Raw genomic sequence first — 20,004 nt, forward strand, 5'->3', positions numbered from 1 at the left:
AGACAGACTCATTAATGATCACGGGTGGCTGTTAAAGTTATGTGTATCTCATGAAAAAACAGGCAAGTCTGTGTATATACCTCTTACAGATGGCTGTGACAGCGTATTTCTAAACAGTTTGCATGCCTGATCTGAACAACATATTAATGCTCTCAGCAAAAAGACAAAGAGCAGGATTTTATTTCTGTGTCACTTCCACCGTTTAAAGCGCTGACTGTATAAATTACACAGTATCCCTTCCTAATGGGTGCAGCCACTTAGAAGAGCCAACTTCCCTTTGGAATTGTCTTCTGGTGGCAGTTGGCATGGACAGGTGGACAGCGAGTGGGCTCACAGTTACATTTGGTTTTGTATGTATGTATATTTGTATAATACCCTAGTACTGTCTACTAGAGCACTGTGAATGTAGCGTGAGTTCACCCACACATGGGAAAATCACAAAGTGTAACGTGTAGTTGTACTTTTAACATGTGCTAGAAAGCAAAAGTAAATATTAAACTCTCAGTATACTGCAAATGTTTTGGCAACACCAGGATTTTGCTGGGTATTAGTTAACATGTTAGAAAAACACGTTTGTTTATCAACCTCCAGTTCCAGTCCTTTGCCTGCCTTCGTGGTGAAAGCCCACAACATCTCTCAGACATGACTTGTTCTCTGTGACAAATTGGGCTGCCTCAGTTCCCCTTTACCACTACAGATCAGCAGATTTAGATCTCATTTTTGTGAATGCGTGAAAAAGGGTAGTTTGCTTGTCTGAGGAAGGAGAACAGAAACCTGTGATGCTTCACAGGCTGTGTGTTCCTTCTGGTTTTGGTAGAAATCATACTGCTTTTCCTCATTGCTGCTTTTTAACCCAGTTTCAGCCCCCAGCATGGAGTGGGGTTTTTTGGTTTTGTGGGAGCTATTTTGTTTTACAGTTCTTCTCCCGGCTCACTTTGCATTGTTTTTTCCAGTAGTGGTTAATGGCTTAAAGAAAGAAACAACAGCTGGTTTTGAAAGCCTGAGGTCACTTCTTACAGCTAACCCTAAAGGTAGATTGTTAAAGACACTGTTTTTTCAGTTACCAAAATAATAGAGGGATCATTTGACCCTGAGCCCACTCCAGTGTGCGAACAGTGAAGTGATTATACTCATCTGAAGTAGTGTTGTTTAACTGCTTGTTTTGCAGACACAGATGAATGCACGGCATCAACAGACGTCTGTGGAGAAGCTCACTGTAAAAATTTAATAAGCTCATACGAATGTGTTTGTGATGCAGGCTACAATTATGATGACTTGAGAAAGACTTGTCAGGGTAAGCTAATGAAATAACATCATGTTAGCATTTATTACAGGATTTAAAGCTCTAAAAAAACAGAAGTTTAATTTTAGGCTTCAGTAAAAGCTATTTTTTTTTTTTAAGTCTTGCTTACACACTGGACTTCTGTTCCCTTTCTCTAGTTGTGAGTTTGCAGTTTGTCGTCACTTTTGAGTTCATCAAGTTTGCAGTCATCTTTGAGTTCACTGAGTTTGCAGTCATCTTTGATGACTTGAATCAAGCTGTACAAGCCAGAGTACTGAGATTTCTTGAATTTATGACAAGTACAAGATCTGGTGGAAGCTCAGAAGCATCTGTGCATGTTGCTGTCTCTTTGTAGGACAAGAAAAGTTACAGAGCAGTAGCTGTTGTTCTTTCAAAACCTGTCTTGTGGTATTACTCTGAACTAGGAGCTTAATATGCATTGGAACCATGCACAGTTCCGCTGGCTACACTGCCTGCAAGCTTTCTCAATGGAGTAAGTTTTGAACGTATTCCAAAACTAGCATTGTTCCCTGCCTTTTCTCTAAGTTAATGTAATGACTTGAATCACACGCCAGCCTGCCCTACTGGGCTCTAAGTGTTTACCTCTGCCTGAAGAGATCCCTGTGGGCCATCACAATTTGTTTTCCTCCATTTGTTTGCAAAGCAGATAAAAACAAGCTGAATCAAAAAAATAAAATAATGAATAAGAAACTCAGCTTTTACTTGTCTGTTGAGGATCCAGCTGCTGAGTAGCAATGAAGCAAGCAGTCCCTGAGTTGAACCTGAGTTGAAGGAGCAGGAGCCAGTCAGCACAGGCATAGCAGAAGGGGCCTAAATGGAGGAAGTCTTGTCTAGAAGTTAAAGCCCAGGGCTCTGAACCAGCAGACAAGGAATTGAGCTCTTCTTCCAGGCTTCCCACTGACTTGCTGGGCAGCTGGAATCTGTCTGTGAAAACAGATTTGTGCAGATGCTAATTCTAACTCTTCCCTCCTGTAAAGATGTGGCATAAGGTAAGTACTGGCTGCGGAGCACTTGGGCACAGTCAAATGAAAGGTGCTACAAAACAGCACTGACAATGGTTTTTTCCCCCAGATGATTCATGTTTAAACAAATGCAATTGCTGTTTTCTCCTCTCTTCTTTGCTGGTTTTGTGTAGATATAAATGAATGTGAAGAAAAGCTCTGTGAACAGACCTGTGTCAACTCGCCGGGGAGTTATACCTGTCATTGCGATGGCAGAGGGGGAGTAAAACTTTCCCGGGACATGAACACATGTGAGGTATGTTAGTCTTCATTGCCGTAACTGCAGAACAGACCTTTATTTTACATTGCAATTAAGAATTGCATGTAAACTGATGAAGCTCTGGACCAAAGCCATTTGAGCTGAGTGGGTTGCTTTTAGGAAGCATTTCTTCTCAGAAGGGGCCATTAGACATTGTAATGGGCTGCCCAGGGAGGTGGTGGAGTCACCATCTCTGGAGGTGTTTAAGAAAAGACTGGACATGGCACTTAGTGCCATGGTCTAGTTGACAGGGTGGTGTCAGGGCAATGGTTGGACTCGATGATCCCAGAGGTCTCTTCCAACCTGATTGATTCTGTGATTCTGTGAGTTAGCAGCAGGAGGGAATCATGTTGGCAAGGTCTTGTGAGCTAGGGAGAGTAGCCCTCCTGAAAAGAAATTTTCACCTGAAAGTCTCTCTTCTCGGACTCCTCCTGTCCCCATTCCAAAAAGAGCATGCCAGCGGTAGCCCTGCCAGCCCTCTGTTTGGCTATGAGTTACCTCTGGTAGCACAAGCTTTTCTGAGGATGGTGCAAAGGTCTCAGGGCATATGGTGTAAGTTACAGACCAGCACTTGCACTTGACACTTTTGTCCTCCAGGCATTTGAGGTGGATGGGCTTCAGTGGCATAGGCTGCCTCTGCGGAAACCAACCAACAGGAAATTCTTAGCACACCTTTTGTTGCAGGCACGATGCTGCAGTATAAAACCTTATGCTGTACCCTTATGAGTATAATTTTATCTTGCAACAAGAAAACACTCCTCTGAGGCAGATAGGAGGGAGGAGGGAAGGAAAGAGAAAATGTTCTCAGTACCAAAACAACTGTATTTTGAGAGTGTAAACATTAAAGTGCCCTAACCTGCTATAGCAACTACATGAGAAAAGTAGAGGAGGCAAACTTTCTGATTCTCTTTCTGCTATGTGAGGAGAATAAACACTCAAAAATGTGTTTTGATTATAGAATATAATACCATGTGTGCCTTTTGCTGTTGGAAAAAGTATTAAATCCTTGTACCTGGGGAGGATGTTCAGCGGCACTCCTGTTATCAGGCTGCGTTTCAAAAGGAAACAACTGACGAGGTGAGGACAATTTAGAATGACAGTCGAATGCACTGTCCGGCTTTAACGCATGCAATGGAGTTAAGTCGTTACAATAACAATTATTCCTATGATCATCCTTATTTGTTTGGATTATGGAGTCCTGTAAGGTGAAACATTATCCAAACTAGTAATTGAGAAAGGCAGCCTTAACCACAGAGCTCCTAAGATAATTACTGAAGTCCAGTAACATATTCTTTATTCTTGACGCTATTTTAAAATCTGTCTTCACAGCTAAAGTCTTTCAGGAGTGCATGAAAAGCTAGTATGTTTTCATGGAGCTTTATAACTGTTAGAATTGATGCTATCTGTATGGAAAGTACTCTGTGGTTTTTGAACTCTGCATAACTAATTTATTTCTTGGCACCTGTGCCGGTCAGACTTGTGGCTGAGTTCGACTTTAGAACCTTTGATCCTGAAGGTATCCTTTTCTTTGCTGGAGGCCGTCAAGACAGCACATGGGTAGTCTTGGCTTTGCGCAAAGGACGGCTTGAGCTGCAGCTGAAATACAACGGCATAGGCCGCGTGACCAGCAGCGGACCACTCATCAACCATGGCATGTGGCAAACGGTGAGTCCAGACCGCTGCTGAGATCTCACCCTTTCTTGGCTTGTTCCTGATGGGCTCTGCCAAGTGCAGCTGCACTTTGTGTATTCTTTGTGTTTTTGAGAAGATGCTTTTCCAACCTATCCATTCAATGCACACCAGTACATTATACATCCTAAGGTGAGAATAGGGTATTTTTCCTAAGAAATTTAATTGTCCTTTATATCCATTGTAAACTAGGCTGGGTCACTAATTTGTACAACGCTAGCCTGACCAGAGAAGACACAGTGCCTCTGGGATGCAGCAGTGCTAAGATGGCTTCATGTCAGTTTGAGAAGATGACTTCATGTCAGTTTGAGAAGATGCCTTCTGGGTGAGGGTTGGAAGGGAGTAAGAAGGAAGGAACTCAGTAGCTCTTCTCTTAAGGAAGTTTTGCTGTGGTGTGCATGGTTGGTTTTGTTTATTTGTCTGTTTGTTTCTTTAATCACAGGGCTCAGATTGTCTGAGCCCTTGACAAATATCTTATGCTACAGTCCTTTTTTAAACTCCTCAGGCTTGTTTATATACAAAATAGTCCATTTCCCTTGTAAAGATATTGGGGTCTATTAGAAACTAAGTGAATCTCTGTCTACTAATAAAATAATCCCAGCAATGTCATGAGATGAAGCACAGCATCTTGGAGCTTGCAAGGATTCATGTTCTTGATGCGCTCTCAGAACATCTCCTGCTGTTACTATTTGTGGCAGGATCAAGAAAAGCATCCTGTAGTGTGATCTAAACTAGATTAGCAATGTATATATGCATCTTCTTGCTTGTGCTTTTTTCCCCTCTTTCACTTTTCTTACTTAATTAGATCTTTTGACTTTTAAGTTTATGTGTCTCTTGAGGAGTGGGTGGGAAGTTCTCAGCTAACTTGCATATGAGAAAAATACAGATAATGGTAACTGAATAATTTTCTGCTTTAAATTTTTTAGTATTAAAAAATTCATAATTATTCATTAAAGAAAAAAACAAGGTGGGAAAAATTTTGTTTCTAATGCATAAATAAAGAAGTCCTTGAGTGCATTCAGTGTCAACTACTGAGATTTGGTAATGTTTCCAGCAGATGAGGTGATGTTTAATTCAGTTCCTTTACTGTCACTGAAACAATTTTAGATTACAAATGGAGAGCTGTAGAGGTTCAGCAAAGCTGTAGATAAAATGTATGACATGCTGTATCTTTACAGGTAGGAATAGCCTCAAGCCAGTTCTTACTAAATTTATTGTAAGATTTGTTCTGTTAATTTGAAATATGGCAGTTGTAATTGCCTGCACAGGGAGGATGGTGATGGAAGACACGAAAAGCAGAGCTGGTGCCACTGGGGTGACTTGGGAGTCACAAAAAGCAGTCATTACCCAGTTAAACCATTTAACACAGGAGCGTAACATACATATTAAGTGCCAGACCTCATTATGAAGTAATTACAAACTTTCCCATCTTAGTTTGGGGGGAGATAGCTGAAATGCATTTTCTTTCTTCAAGTAATGCAAAAATGCTCAAACACATCGGAGTTAGGGGGTAAACAAAGGTTGTGTTTGCTTTCTGCAGGGAGAGAAGGCAGTATGATAAAAGTAAGTGTCATTTTTAGGCAAGAATTATTGGTCTCCTGCCAGCCAGCAGTGTCAGGGGTCTTATCCCCAGGTACCAGCATAGCCAACAAACTGTCTGGTTGTGTTGCTGCACCAACGCACTCTTTGTGCGGTATTTTAGATGTTGTATAAATCCACTGGAAACTCTTCCCCAAGGCTTTTTGGGACAGTGCAGACCGAGCTGTGGGTGCTGTGACAGCAGTCGCTGCCCTGTGCAGCAGAGGTGGACAGGAGCCACGCCGAAGTGGGGGCAGAGGTGCCCCTGCAGCCAGCAGTGCTACCCCGTGCCTGGCCAGAGATATAGTACGGCACGAGCGGAGGAGAGAGCATCATGCAGTGCTGGCACACAGGTGCTTGCTTGGAGCAGGATGATCGCCATAGCTCTGGTGACTGTCTCCCAAAGTTAATGTGCCTGATACTGGCCAAAGGCAGAAGGATTTACCCACAGATGAATGGCAGCAGGAGGAACGAGCCTTTAGTCTTCATGCTTGACTTTTACTTCTAAGACTTGGGATGCTGCTTGCGTTGCTGGCGTGCTGGTGATTTCTCTTTTCTCTGTTCTACTTTCTTATCCCTTGCCTCCACCCTGCAGGTACTGTGTTCTCTTCTGCTTATCATCCAGTGTCACCCGTTTCTAAATGCCATTTAATCTATATGGCTGAGTGATACAACTATAAATCTGTTCCTCCATTTTATCCCCTCCCTCATTTCTTCTATTTCCTCTGTCCAGCATGGTTTTTAATTTGGGAAATCCTGTTGAGGAGGGGTTATTCCTTTTTGTCTGTCTCCTTTTATAAAACATGTAGCCACACATTTCATTTTAAGTGTGGACTTGTGTGTACTTTTCAACCTGACCTTCCATGAAGCACAACGCCAACAACCTTCAGAGGTCACAGTCCAGACTCAAATGCAGTTTGGGAGCTTTACCTTGGACTTCAGTGTGCACAGGATCAAGCCCTTAGTTTTGGTTAGACCTAGAATAGTGGAGTTGGATACTTGGGAGAACTTTATCAGGGTTGTGAGAAAAAAGTAATTTTACTATTTAACTTTCAGCAGATAAAAAAAAATAGCTATTTAAAAGCAAAACATGAGAAAAAGCACCAGCAGTGTATGTTTTTTGGTTTCTTGAGCAAAAGTTGCATACTTTTATGGAAATATGAAGGCATTTTCAAAACTTCGGGCCAATAGTTCTACATAGGTATTTTCTCTGATGTTGATCCCTCCTAATCTATTTTTAAATTATCATTCCCAGCATTGAAAACACAAACAAGCAAGCCTCAGGAAAAACTTCTAATGTAGTTATTTGTGTGTCATCCAGCTGGATGAAGTGGCATGTATGAACTGATGATAGTAGAGAATGCACTTGTCTTCTGTTTGTTTTGTATTTCCAAAAAAAGTCATCATTTTGTCTTATTTTCAATGTTTAGTTTAGTACTGGCATGAGGACAGTATGGTTAACAAAAATAATAACCTACCTGCACTGTTAAATGTCAGAACTGAAGGTTAAGCAATTGCAAGCAGATTTGTATTTGGCTTTAACCCTGCAGCTGCCAGTAGTCTCGTCCTTTTTCAGTGCTGTCCACTTGCTTTTCAGCAAAGAGCAGACACCCGGCTCTGTGCTACGAGTTATCAGGGCGTGAATCTGAAACACAAGGCTGACTGTCCTTAAGGTTAACCGTATGAGAAGCCTTAGCTATGAGAACTGCCTGCCCGATCGTCCCCGAGCGCTATGGCAGGCGGCAGCTAGTTGCAAGGAGGGAATTAGAGCAGCCTGCTAATTGCTGAAATGCTTCCCCATTTGGTTTGTAGGTGGTGGTGGTGAACCAGCAATTAAGCTTTGAATATAAGGAACCGCAGCTGAAACTGCCGGAGGGCAGCGTGAAGTAGGCAGAATGTAATTTCCTAAACTGGAATTTGTAAAGAGCTTCCATGGGGATTAACCGCTTCTCCTATGGAAGTTTCCACTGATTTGGGTTTGTTTATATTAATGATCAGAAGCAGACTAGTTTTTTAAAATTTCTATGTTATTACTTTCTATACAATCTAATAAAATTTCAGAAGGCCCTGAATTTTGGCCACCCTGCAAGTTGTGGGATTTCTTCACAGAGGAAGCACAGCATGGGCATTGCTGCAGCAGGCTTTTCCCCATTCTTTCTCGTTTGCTCCATGGCTGCCTGTGATCCGTGCTAGGAGCAGGGAGATGGTCTGTGCCAGCTCCTTGTGGCACTCCATACCCCGGTGCATTAGGGCGGCGGTGGCCGTGACACCGAGTAGAGGCGCCCGAATGAGTTTTTAGCTGGATAGACAGTGTAGCTAAGCCAGCTGGGCTGTGGCTGCCAGGACCTGTGGGCTAATGTTCCCGCCCACTGAGTGGACTTTACAGCCTGCCAATGCCCAAAAAAGCCTGTTTGAAACTAGCTGGTGTGTCTCCGTGGAGCACAGTGGGGAGGTGTAGATGCCTCTTTAAACAAGTAAGCTTCAGACAAGTAAATTCATGTCCTGTAGGATATGGCACGGAGCAACACACCAGGTGTAAACAGTGTTTTAGCAATATAAACCAGACTGTACTGGAATCCAGAGGAGAAGAAGAAAGTTTGATATTCTGTGAATAATCTTTTCAACTATCAAATCCCCTTAATCTTTATTACTGAAGACTGTAATCCAAAGGCTGTGTCCAGGAATAAACCTGCTCAACTCTGTCATCCTTTACATTACAGTCACAGAGAGAGAGCTCAGCGTGGCTGATGGAAACAATTTTGGGGCAGCTACTCTAAAAATGCAAAGAGAAAGATGTTCATGACCTGGCCTACTGGCAGGGAGAGGGAAGGACAAGTCTAAACAGCCACTGAAATAGGTATTTGGTTCTATACAGCGGCTCACTGATGGAGAGGCAGCATCTGGGTGTCCCAGGGAACAGAGCTATATGAATGAAGAGTGGGTAGGTGGGGTATCTGTCGTGGAGTGGGAAGAAGGAGTGCTATGTTGAAGATAATGAAATAGAGGAGGTGCACTCCTTTCTTCTCTGCAGGAAGAAAGGGGTTGTCTTCTGCTATGGCCACAGAACGCCCAGTTAGTAGCAGGACCCAGGTCAAGGCGCAGAATCCGTGCTGCTGTTCAGCAGCTTGCTGCATGTCAGCTTCGTGCCTCACCTCCTCCTCTCCCTCCGCAGGGCTGGCTGCTTTATAGTGCTTCTCTGTGTAGCCTGGTCATAATTAAAATTATGAATTTGAAATTTCAGTGGTGATAGAACCTTCCTAGAAGAAGCTCTTCAGAGACATGGAGGTAAAACTTGCAGAGACCTTTTGAGGGAAAAATTATTGCCTATTACATATTTTTATTACCCTCTCAAATATGACATCTTCTATTGTTCTTTTTTCAGAGGTCAGTATTCAAAGACTAGACTTAGCATGGCTGGAAGGCTTCTGCATTATCTTTCACTGGTCCAACAAAAGACATCTGATCTGTCGTTACAGCTTTTCCTTTCACATGCAGTTGCAATAGGAAGTTTCTTATTAATAACTCATTATTGCATTTATGTTTTGCATAGAGCAAACTACAAATGTCATGTAGTTAATCCACTCATATTTTTGTGTAGCTGTTTTGAAGTAGCTGGGCTGTCTTTGCCATTAGGGCAATCCCAGGTTGCTTTCTAGAGTAAAGATTTACATACCAAGGTGGAATGTAACTTAAAAGGCAGACAAAGATGCTTGGGGACAGAAAATGTGTCTCCATCTTGGGGATTTCACTAGTGGTGTCTGTCCTTTAGTTGAGGCTGCAGATATTATGTTATTTTTATCCTGAATTATTCTATTGACAATTTTACTTTTTCAGATCTCTGTTGAAGAACTTGAAAGAAGTTTGATTATAAAGGTCAACAGAGATGCAGTTATGAAAATCGCTGTCTCAGGGGATCTGTTTACTCTAGACAAAGGACTGTATCAGCTGAATTTGACAGTAGGAGGCATTCCTTTCAAAACAAAGGACCTTATTTTACCGGTAAGTATAGCGTGATTGCTTATGTTGTTTTGCATGCCTGAAGGGCTTGATTTCATCTTCTGCTGGGGTAATGTAGGTCCTTCCTGAGAGCAGTTCAGCCTGCCCTGAAACAGGTGGAATTAACACCTTCTGGATACAGCTTTCTCTCCATTGACTATAGAGGCAGCCTAAGGCAGTAGCAAAGGTGAGACTCCTGATTTTTTGATTTGTAAGTTTGGGTGAGATGTATCCCACCCTTGGCCTGCAGAATCAGGACACAGCAAAACTGGAGCACATGACAGAATTAATGGTGGTTGTGCTGTCTTGGAGACCATGAGTGGCCCCAGGAGGTCAGTGGACACACGTCTGTGTGAGGGTACGACTGTGCCTACTAGGTCTGGAAACAGCGTTGGGGGCACTTTTTGTGTTGTGACTGATGTTTGTGCTTCATGTATATTGTATCACAGTTTTGCTGCTTGCTTTTGACGTTTCAGTTTAGTAAGACCCAAGGAAAAATAGAAGCTTATTTTTCTTTATTTTCTCCTAGTTCAAGTAGATAGGGCATACAAATAAAAGTTAAGGCACTCTTTGGGTGAGATTGGATGATTACTGTGTTTCTGAAAAGCTGCTGCTCCAGCTGTTTTGAATGTCCACCACACACAGAGCTGGCATCTTGAAATCCAAATTGGCATCTCTTTATTTCTAAATGAGGTGATGAGCTTGTGGCTCTGTGACTGGGAGTGCAGCAGCTGAGGAAGGCTCCTGTTCCTCACAAGAAGTCATTCAGGGCCACTGCTTGTCTGAAATGTTAAGCTCGAGGTGTGGTCTGAGTACAGGATTGAGAGCCAAAAGCTCTTGAGGTTTTTCTCCTGTCTCAGACACTTAATTCTCTCTCTGCTTCAGTTAATTGGTGGTAATGGTGCTGATTTAGACGCTTTGCAAGGAGCCTTCTCTTTACATACTGTCTCACATTTTAATGCTGACATTTGGTACGGGATAACATAACTAGAAGCTGGAAGGAACAAGGTGTGTACAGTGGTGTGCCCGTCTTGTGGCTCAGGCAACCCTCCCTTAAGCCAGAACACAACTTACACCAGAATCAGGTCCAACATCTTGTGTGTCATGAAGTTGTTTGCAATGACACGAAGGATTGGTTTTTTTTAACTTCAAGTTACCCCCAGCATTCCCAATGCAGATTTACGGGAGTTACAAAGCTTTGGCTACGGAGCTTTAGAAGTAAATCGCACTAATGATGTGCAGCATGTAGAAGGAGCTAACAGAATCAATACAACCAAATCAACACCTGCATTAGCTAGTGCCCGTCTGTCCCGTGGAGACAAGCTGAGCTCAGGGGAGTTTCTTGGGGAATACTGACCACTTGCTTAGGGTTGCGGGATTGGGGTTGCCACCACTTGGTTTGCACATGCATAACATGTCAAAATGATTTCTTCTATTAACTATCATAAGTCAGTATTCCTCTGCACCCAAAATCAGTTACTCTTCACTGAACAGTACTTTGAGGTGTGAGATACTGCTTTACCTTCCCAGATAAACCCTCGGCTGGATGGTTGCATGCGGGCATGGAACTGGCTGAATGGGGAGGACACCACTATCCAAGAGACCATAAAGATGAATGAAAAGATGCAGTGCTTTTCTATAGCAGGACGAGGGTCTTTCTATCCTGGCCGAGGTTTTGCTGTGTTTAATCTTACTTACGGTAAGTACTTTATTTTTTTAAATTTCTGACTTGTTGTCTTGCCATTAACCATACTTGGTTAATGAACTGTTTAAAACTTACATGTATGCCAGACTCAGTGTTGATCGATGCAGAAAAGACTGGCAGCTGTGGATGGAGAGGTAACAGCTAAGCTTGTGGTTCATAGCGAAAGAAGGCCTATGTACGATGGTTAGAGCCAGTACGAATACGACCAGGATGGATTAGGTTCTCTCTGTGTAGCTCGAGTAATGCATTTCACTTCCAGGCTGGCTCCAGCTCATCCTCAGCATTAGGGGCTTCACATTTCTCTGTCAGCAGTGTAGGTGGTTCCAGCACTATCTGCTGTTTTCTGGTAAAGTGGGAGAGCTGCAAGCCACTGTGCTGTATCTTGAGTTTGTGATGGACAGAAAATCAATATTGTCTTTAGCAAAATGTCCAAGATCAGATTCACTTTTAATCATTGGGTGGTATTGGTTACACTTAGGACAAACACACTAAGTGTATCCCTGGCACAAGCTGAGTGAAATTGGCCTAGATACAGTAATAACAACTTTCAAACCAAACTTGGCCATACTAATTTAGCACTCAGAAAGACACCTTTTTGTTGTTCTGGATTGTTCTGTTTGTTTATGTGTGCGATCAACTGTCAGTATTTTTAAACCCATACAAATGCCAACCAGCTATTTCAGTTTTGTGTGCAAGTCCTCCTCTGCAGAAGCCTGCTGTGTATCATTGTGTGGATTTTTCTGCTGTGCCATTGTAAATTAGGGAGTATCAGGTGTCTGACATCTCCTTTACCACATAGGTTCAAAACCTGCAAAGTAGAGACAATGCAGCATCTGAAGTGCAGGTGACAGCACTCAGCAGAGATGAGGCCTCAGCACCTGCATTTTTATATTCTTTCTTCTACAAACAATAATTCTCTTTTTTTTTTTTTTGGCTTTGTAACGGCCAGCTTTATAAAGAACTTACTTATTGTATTTGCAGATGTGGTGAACCAGCGTAGCTAATACTACTACGTAGGGACGTTGCAGAAACAGTATTGAAATCTTTCTTTGTAGCCAGCGTCACCTTTTAAATCACAAAGGCACTGGGTCAGGAAGAAAGATGCCAGAAAGTTTAATTCAGAGTTCAGCAGGTGAGATAAAACATCCCATGCTTCTGAGAGGTTGGTGACCAGGAAGTTATTAGGTAGGTGATCAGTGTAGTATGCTTATATCCTTTTTCAGTTTAACACAGGTTTTCATAGAAATGTTTCCTACATGTCAGATTTGGACTTAGATTCCTCAATGATCTTTGGACAGTCAAGAACGATGCAAAAATTGGGTGCCCTGTCTTGGAGCAGTTCTTTGAATGTGTTGGATAGACAGCCACGGGAATCTGAATCTCTCTTTGTGATAAAAAAGCTTAACCTTTTCCTTTGACATTCTGAAAGGCAGCAGAATGCAGAAGGTAACAAGAGGAAACTGATGCCATTTTCTTCTATGATTTTATGTTCAGGTGCTTTGGAAATTTTTTTTGAGTGAAAGAAAGTGTTGGGTTTAATGTAACATGCAGCAGTAGGCTGTGATTTGTTTAAGGCAAAGCACTGTTTTAAAATCTGTGCTGTGGAGGTTAACTCTCTCAGTTGTTGCTGGCAAGTGTCTGACTCAAAATAACCAGTTCTGTCTAAACTTGCTGAGTATGACTGACTCATTCATATCCCTTAGGCAGACCCCTGACCTTTTCCGGCTCCCTTCTGCTCTGTGACCTTCCAAGGCCATGGCAGTTGGTGTCTGACTTGCATACTCTGGCCCAGTGAATGGGCTTATAAAATTAGGAACCATTTGGGGGTTGGACTAGATGATCTCCAGAGGTCCCTTCCAACCCTTAAACATTCTGTGATTCTGTGAAATGTGGTGGTCCCTCTATATGCTCGTCCATCTGTCCTCTTCTCCAGGCAGAAATTGCACAGCCTGCCCATTTGACCTGTTAGTCCTATGTTTGTCATGCTACACATTTCTTTTTCTGTAGTGCAACCCTCTTCTGGAAACGAAACCAAGATGAGTTGGGAAATAGAAGTAAATGCTGCAATTCAACCGGCAACAGATACTGGTGTGCTGTTTGCCCTGGTTACAGAAGAAGCATCTGTCCCATTGTCACTATCTCTGATTGACTATCACTCCACCAAAAAACTGAAACAACAGGTACAGACTTCAGCATTTTTCTAGAGAAGGGTCCTTGCTGTTTCCTGGGAACTGAAAGTCATTCTCAAAAAACAGTTGTCAGGTTTGCTGCCTGCCTGTTTATTTGCACCCACAAGTTCAGAACATGGTCTGGGCCTGAGGTGCTTGACTGTCACCAAAGTTCTACCTCGTACAGGTATGTGTCAGACAACACTGCTAGGGAGCAATTTGCAAATATGGACTAGGTAAAAGATGGAAGTGGTCTCTTGAATGCAGGCATATTTTGTTATGTTTTTCTGGCACAGAAGCTGTTTAATGCCATAAGCGAATAATTTCCATTCTCTGGAGCTCCTCAGTAATAGTCCCAAGTAGTCAAGAGACAGGCTTAGGTGTCACTCCAGGTGCTGTGAGAGGCCAGTTATGATGCAGTGCTGAAGCGACTGATTTAATGGTATTCATAATAAAGGGCTGGATTCTGGCATTACATGAGCATAAATCAGGAATGATTTCACTAAAACCCACAAGCCAGCTTTTCATTTATAGTACAGCAGCTCTAGTCTATTTGGTTCCAGTGCAATGTAACTATCTCTGTAAGACCCACTAAGTGTTCTCTCTCAGAAGACAGTGGTTATGACTAACAATTAGTCCCACTGGTTCATTGGTTTTTCATCTATGCAAATGAGCTCAGAACATGATCAGCAATAGTAATAAGGCTAATTCTTTGGTGGCTCTGCAAAATCTTTGTAAACAAGGCCACAGGGGGGTCATCCTGGTCTTGGATAAGCGTGGGTAGGTATATTTCTGCTCACGGCCTCTTTTTTCTTCTTTCCTCTGCTGTCCAGTTTATCATCGTGGCCTTGGAAAACACAGTTGTGTCCAGACTGGCAATAAATCTCTGTGATAAGAAGGAACACTCTGTGGACATCCTCCTCAAGAAAGATCACTTATCCCTGAAGGCAGATGGGATAGCAGGAGAGAGTGAACTAAGTATCTCTGAGTTAGAGGACAGTCTGTCCATCTTGGAGAGCTCTTTGCAGTCAACGGTGAAGACATACGTGGGGGGATTGCCAGGTGAGCATCCAGTTTTGTAGCACCGACTACAGACTCCCAGCTCATCCGGCTGACTGAGCTGGCAGTCAGGAAAACTGTCTCCATTCATTCAAGCTGGGAGCCTCTGTCTCTGTTTCTGCTTGAGCAGGCTTTGTCTGCAATGCTGGCATGTGATCTTAACAGATGTGAGGGTGTGCTTGACAATTACTTTTTTCCTGGAATGATTGTGTCCTTCTGAGGACAGCTGGAGACAAAAATAGAAAGAGATTTTGCTTGGTCAGCAATAGGAATGAGTTATCTGAAGGATAGCTGTAAGCAGGGTCATTATCTTAAAACTGATAAAATCCATAGGAGCTGGACCACAGGTTCCTGCAGTGCTTCAGAAATTCTTTACTGTGAGCGTGGTGAGACACTGGAACAGGTTGCCCAGAGAAGCTGTGGATGCCCCCTCCCCAGCAGTGTTCAAGGCCAGGTTGGATGGGGCTTTGAGCAACCTGGTCTAGTGGAAAGGTGTCCCTGCCCATGGCAGGGGGGTTGGAACTAGATGATCTTTAAGGTCCTTTCCAACCCAAACCAGTCTGTGATTCTGTGATTCTATGATTAATGGAGTGAACATGCATGAGCACTCCTTAAGGGGAATACCAGGGCCTCACATTATTTTGACTGAAGCCCAGTGTCGTGGTTACCCCTGGCTGATGTTCTCTTTGAACTGATCACAGCACTACACAATTGACATATTTCCTCCCAGAAGAGGGTACTTAGGGCACAACCAAGGGGCTACCACTGTTTATATTTTTGCTGGCTTTTCAGCAACAATAGCGCTTCTTGTGGGAGGTCAGTTTGCTCTGCTGTTCCGAACCTGGAAGATCAAACTTTCATCCGAGTCATGAATTTTGGCCAAGTTTAGGGGTTTGTTTTTTGTCCTGGCTGAACTGGTTTATCAGTCCCTACTGCTGAGGGATGCAATTAAGGAAGCACTTACGTCTCTGATGCACAGCAGTACATCCTATTTTATTGCCAGCAGCTAAGCAAAATCTTGCCCTTACTTGTCCAAGCGAGGGAGGGGCAGCAATGTTGGCCTCTTGGTAGGTGCCTAAGCAGCCATGCTGGAAGAGGGTGACTGAGGTGCCATATGTGCCAAGACACATGACATGACTGTTCCCACCATGAACAAGAGTGTACAGAATATTTATACCGATTATGTAAACAGCTCCTAGTCCCACCTGAAAGGGGGAGGCCACACACTCTGGGATGTTCACATATAGGCAGGAATGAAACTGAATCCCCAAATGTGGCATTTTCCAGTGTCAGATTAAATTGTCCAAGCTGACCATTGCAGAAGCAAGAGAGGTCACCTGTTTTTTTTTCAGGTCACTCTCAAATGCACAGCAGAGACTTTCAAAGCTCAGAAAACAATCCCATTCTGTCACTGTCCCAAGTTCTCTGTGGTTTGCTTAGACTAACTGTGCTGGGTGAAGCACAGTTTTTAATTAGCCAGAACTAAGTGTGAGATACCATAGCCATGGCTGTTTAGACCCAGCTGGCTTCTATAGGTTTAGATACTTTCTCCCTTTGATCTGTTCTGCTCAGCAACGGGAATTTCTGCCTGTGGTCTGCTTTTGCCATTGAGAGGAGCCCAGCACTTGCATCGAGAAGCCTTGTCATTTGCCAAACAAATAAACATTTCAGCACTTTGGTTGGATTCATCACTCTGGGTTAAATAACTATACCAAATGGTCAGATCTAAGTGAGTTTGTCTCACTCGAATTTTGAAAACATTTCATCGTTTTTGTTTTTTCCCTGCTCCCATACGCTGTGGGAAAAAACAAAGTATAGCAGTCACACTTGGTGTCTTTATTCCATTTGCCAGAAAGAAAGAATTCTGGGTCAAAATATGTAGTATGTCCCATCCGAAGTAGAGCTAATATTGCAGATGTGGAAGAAATGTTGTTCAGAGTTTCAAGAGATAAGAGGGAACATATAAACATTTACTACCTTTTCTATGGTATTTTCAATTCTGGTAAATCCTAAATTATGTAATCTATGTAATCCATAGGTGTGTTTCCAGGCAATATGTATACCACCAGGCTAAGGAGCCTTTAAACAAGGCTTCTGAGTCTTTACAGGACCACATTTCAGACAGATCCATTTCTAGTCATAACAGAAAATTAAATATTTGACCTGATTTGTAATTATAACACAAAGAAAATTTTATTTTTTTTTTTTTTATTTTTGGTAGTATCTTACAAATCCATCTGAAAATCCACACTGTCTTTCAGTCAGCCCTGTGGCACATATAACAGCAATCTGCATGATTCCTTAGACGCGTGTTCAAGGTGTTAAGCCAACACTTCAACTTCTGAGTCAAAATTTAGTTTACATTCATGTGAGGTACTACAACACAGATGGCCCCTTCTCTTAAGCAGACTTCACAGATAAAATCTGATAAATGGGGAGGAATAGGAAATAGCTAAAATGATTAGTGTAAGCAACTACCAAGCAATGGTACTTTTCAGCCAGGAAGCTGAAAAATTTATAGTGTCTCTTTGTGGCTTACAGAGCCCACACAAATGTTCTCTCTCTCACTCAGTTTTAGAGTCTGTCTGAGCTGTGTTTTATCACATCAGCTTCAAATTTGGCCCCATGTGTCTCCAGGCAGAACCCTTTAAATTGTATGTAATCTCAAGTCAACAGGACAATCTATTGTTCAAGTTGTCCTTGCTTCAGTGTAAAGATAAGGGATTTACTTAGCTACCTGCATCACTGTGAAGTTAAATAATCTTTGAGACGTTCATTGCTTTCCATTGCACAACCAGCTTGATTGGGTTGGCTTTGTGTTGTAAATAAAGTAATAACCCTTGGGGAAGGATAGAGGACACAGTTAATGTAAATTTTCATGGTACTGTGTTACTGTGTGGTTTTTTTTTTTATTTAAGGTCGGTATCTGTATGTTACAGAAGTCAGTAATAAGATTGACTAATTTCCTCTAGTCTGTTGGATTGTACTTAGTGTCTTCTTCCTTGCTATTTGTTTTCTGCCTCTGGTAAACTGATTAAAAGTATGTCAGCAGTGGATGTCCATAGGAAAAATTAGTCTCACTAGTCTTACCAACTCAGCTCATGTATTCCTGCACTTTCTGATGGATACCAGCATCCTCCTTGTGCTAATCATGGTAAAGATGAGCCTGGCAAGTGGTAGAGGCTGCGCATAGGAGGAGCCTTCCTGTCATGAAGTTCTTCCAATAATCTTTTGGCAGATATTTTGAAGAGTGAGAGGGAAAGCATTAGAGGAAGGTGTAATGACTCCACTAAAGACAAAGTAGAGGGTCCAGAGATGGAGGAGGGGAAACGCCGAGATGGAAAGCAGCGTGAACACAGTGTACCATTGGAGTGAAGCCTTGCTGCTGTGCAGCGCATAGTTTCATCAGTACTGGAGGCCTTGCAGCTGAGGAAGGGTTCAGCCTGGGAGAAGGGCTTCTGTGCATGAGAGCAGACGGCATTTTCCCCACATCTGGGATTGTGCTTTTGCCTTCTGGTGGGGGCGAGAGGAGGTAGAAATCCCAGAGTGAAGGAGAGTTTGAATTCATTGAAGTGATGCTCATCTGAGCATAGGTAGGGCAGGTATTTATTCAAAACCAGCCATTATAGATGTTTTCTCCCCTTTCACACAGATGTTCCTGTGACTTCCACTCCGGTCACCGCGTCCTACCACGGCTGCATGACCGTCAAGCTGAGCAACAAGGCACTGGACTTAGACGAGGCTCTCTACAAGCACAGTGACATCACCTCACATTCCTGTCCTCCAGTCGAGGCGGGTCAGTAGGTACCACTGCAATGCAAAAGTTTTATATTCAGAAACTTTCAATGCTTTTCTTTTTTTTTAAAGATATAAATTATTCAGACCTACCGCACTGCGTGTATAGTTTCTCTTAAACACTGAAGTTATGTAGGAGCTACTGATCCTTATGTCAGATTGATTATTGAAATACTCCTTTGCTTTGAGGTTTAAAGGTTGTAATATATTTGTAAATAGTTCAGAAGACTAATATTAAATAAGCCAAAAGTACCGAATACACCAAAAGTGAATGTTATCTTTAGACTGTAAGAGACAGTTTTATTTGTAATGTGGAAAGCCTGGTAATATATGAGTGTGGACTGGAAGAAAAATAATAATTCTGTATTATTTTTTATTACCAAACACTGCTTTCTGATTTGCAAAATATGAGAGAATAAAATATTTACATACAAGTTTTTAATTTACCTGTTCTGAGATTATTCTGTTATTTGGAGATAATGACTCAGGCTATGTCTGATGTGGAGATTACACCAATGAGGGGTTTCGTTGGTTGGTTGGTTTGTTTTTTTGTTTGGAGGTGGGGGGTTTTATGTGCTTATGTCGGTATTATATATCTTCTGGGCTAGAGAGCAAATGGTTGCTGCTATTCTTATTGCTAGAGTTTCTCTTTCTGGTACCACAGATAGAACACTCAGTTGTGACCTTTAGAAAAACTCTTGGTCACAGAAAATGGACAACAAAGTTGGGTCAGCAGGAAACTATTAGAAGAAAAGACTCAATAAGATGAAAGCCATATGGCTTTTGTGTCAATAACCGCTGAAGCAAATGATGAGGTGGGCAATATTATCTGGCGATGACATATTTTTGCTGCTTAATTTTTTAGCTTGGCTCATTCACTGTGAGCCTAGTGGGAGCAGAGCGGCTTGAGATTGTGAGAGTTATCCAGGCCAAATTGCAGTATGGTGAGAATATGTGTGGGGGTTTACTCGGGATAGGTTGTAGAGCAATAAAGTACATTCAACTTTTAAGCTATCCTTGTGAAGTCGGGGTAGGCTTTGCCTAGCCTGCTTTGAGGCACTTAAATCTTGCTTTATTTGATCCTTGTCTTACGTCAGATTAATAAACTGAGAAAGATAGATATATGCTGTAGTGGAAATCCGAATACTGGGTGGCTAAGGTTACCCTATGCTTCAGAGGGTCAACATGGAAAAGGTCTAATTCTACAAGGTCTGGTGTAATTTGTTTCTGGTCATTCTATGTCATGTTTTGCCTAGTCAAATACAGAGATAACAGATTAGCCTAATAATCCACACGTCTGACAACATCTGTGACCAAGCTGTGGAGATATAACAGAGGAAAGGATGGAAGAGGGGGAAGACTATCCAAACATTTCCTGGTAAGTATCCCTGCTTTATTTAGCAGAAGAAGAGGAAGCTACTTTCTTAGCCATTAGACAGCATGACCTCATA

General features: G+C 42.4%; 1 protein-coding gene across 1 annotated transcript in view; it reads left to right on the top strand.

Moving 5' to 3' along the window:
* GAS6 (growth arrest specific 6) overlaps positions 1 to 18,964 on the top strand; it is a 41,816-nt gene extending 22,852 nt beyond the window's left edge. The window contains exons 7-15 of the mRNA XM_068424546.1: positions 1,169 to 1,294; positions 2,439 to 2,560; positions 3,522 to 3,640; positions 4,039 to 4,228; positions 9,665 to 9,829; positions 11,357 to 11,525; positions 13,539 to 13,711; positions 14,533 to 14,761; positions 18,411 to 18,964. Of these exons, the coding sequence (XP_068280647.1) occupies positions 1,169 to 1,294; positions 2,439 to 2,560; positions 3,522 to 3,640; positions 4,039 to 4,228; positions 9,665 to 9,829; positions 11,357 to 11,525; positions 13,539 to 13,711; positions 14,533 to 14,761; positions 18,411 to 18,562 (1,445 nt within the window). The 3' untranslated portion in view covers positions 18,563 to 18,964. The remainder of the gene's footprint in view (positions 1 to 1,168; positions 1,295 to 2,438; positions 2,561 to 3,521; positions 3,641 to 4,038; positions 4,229 to 9,664; positions 9,830 to 11,356; positions 11,526 to 13,538; positions 13,712 to 14,532; positions 14,762 to 18,410) is intronic.
* The last annotated feature ends 1,040 nt before the right edge of the window (positions 18,965 to 20,004 follow it).

This window comes from Nyctibius grandis, chromosome 2 (assembly GCF_013368605.1).
Source record: "Nyctibius grandis isolate bNycGra1 chromosome 2, bNycGra1.pri, whole genome shotgun sequence".
NCBI lineage: Eukaryota > Metazoa > Chordata > Aves > Nyctibiiformes > Nyctibiidae > Nyctibius > Nyctibius grandis.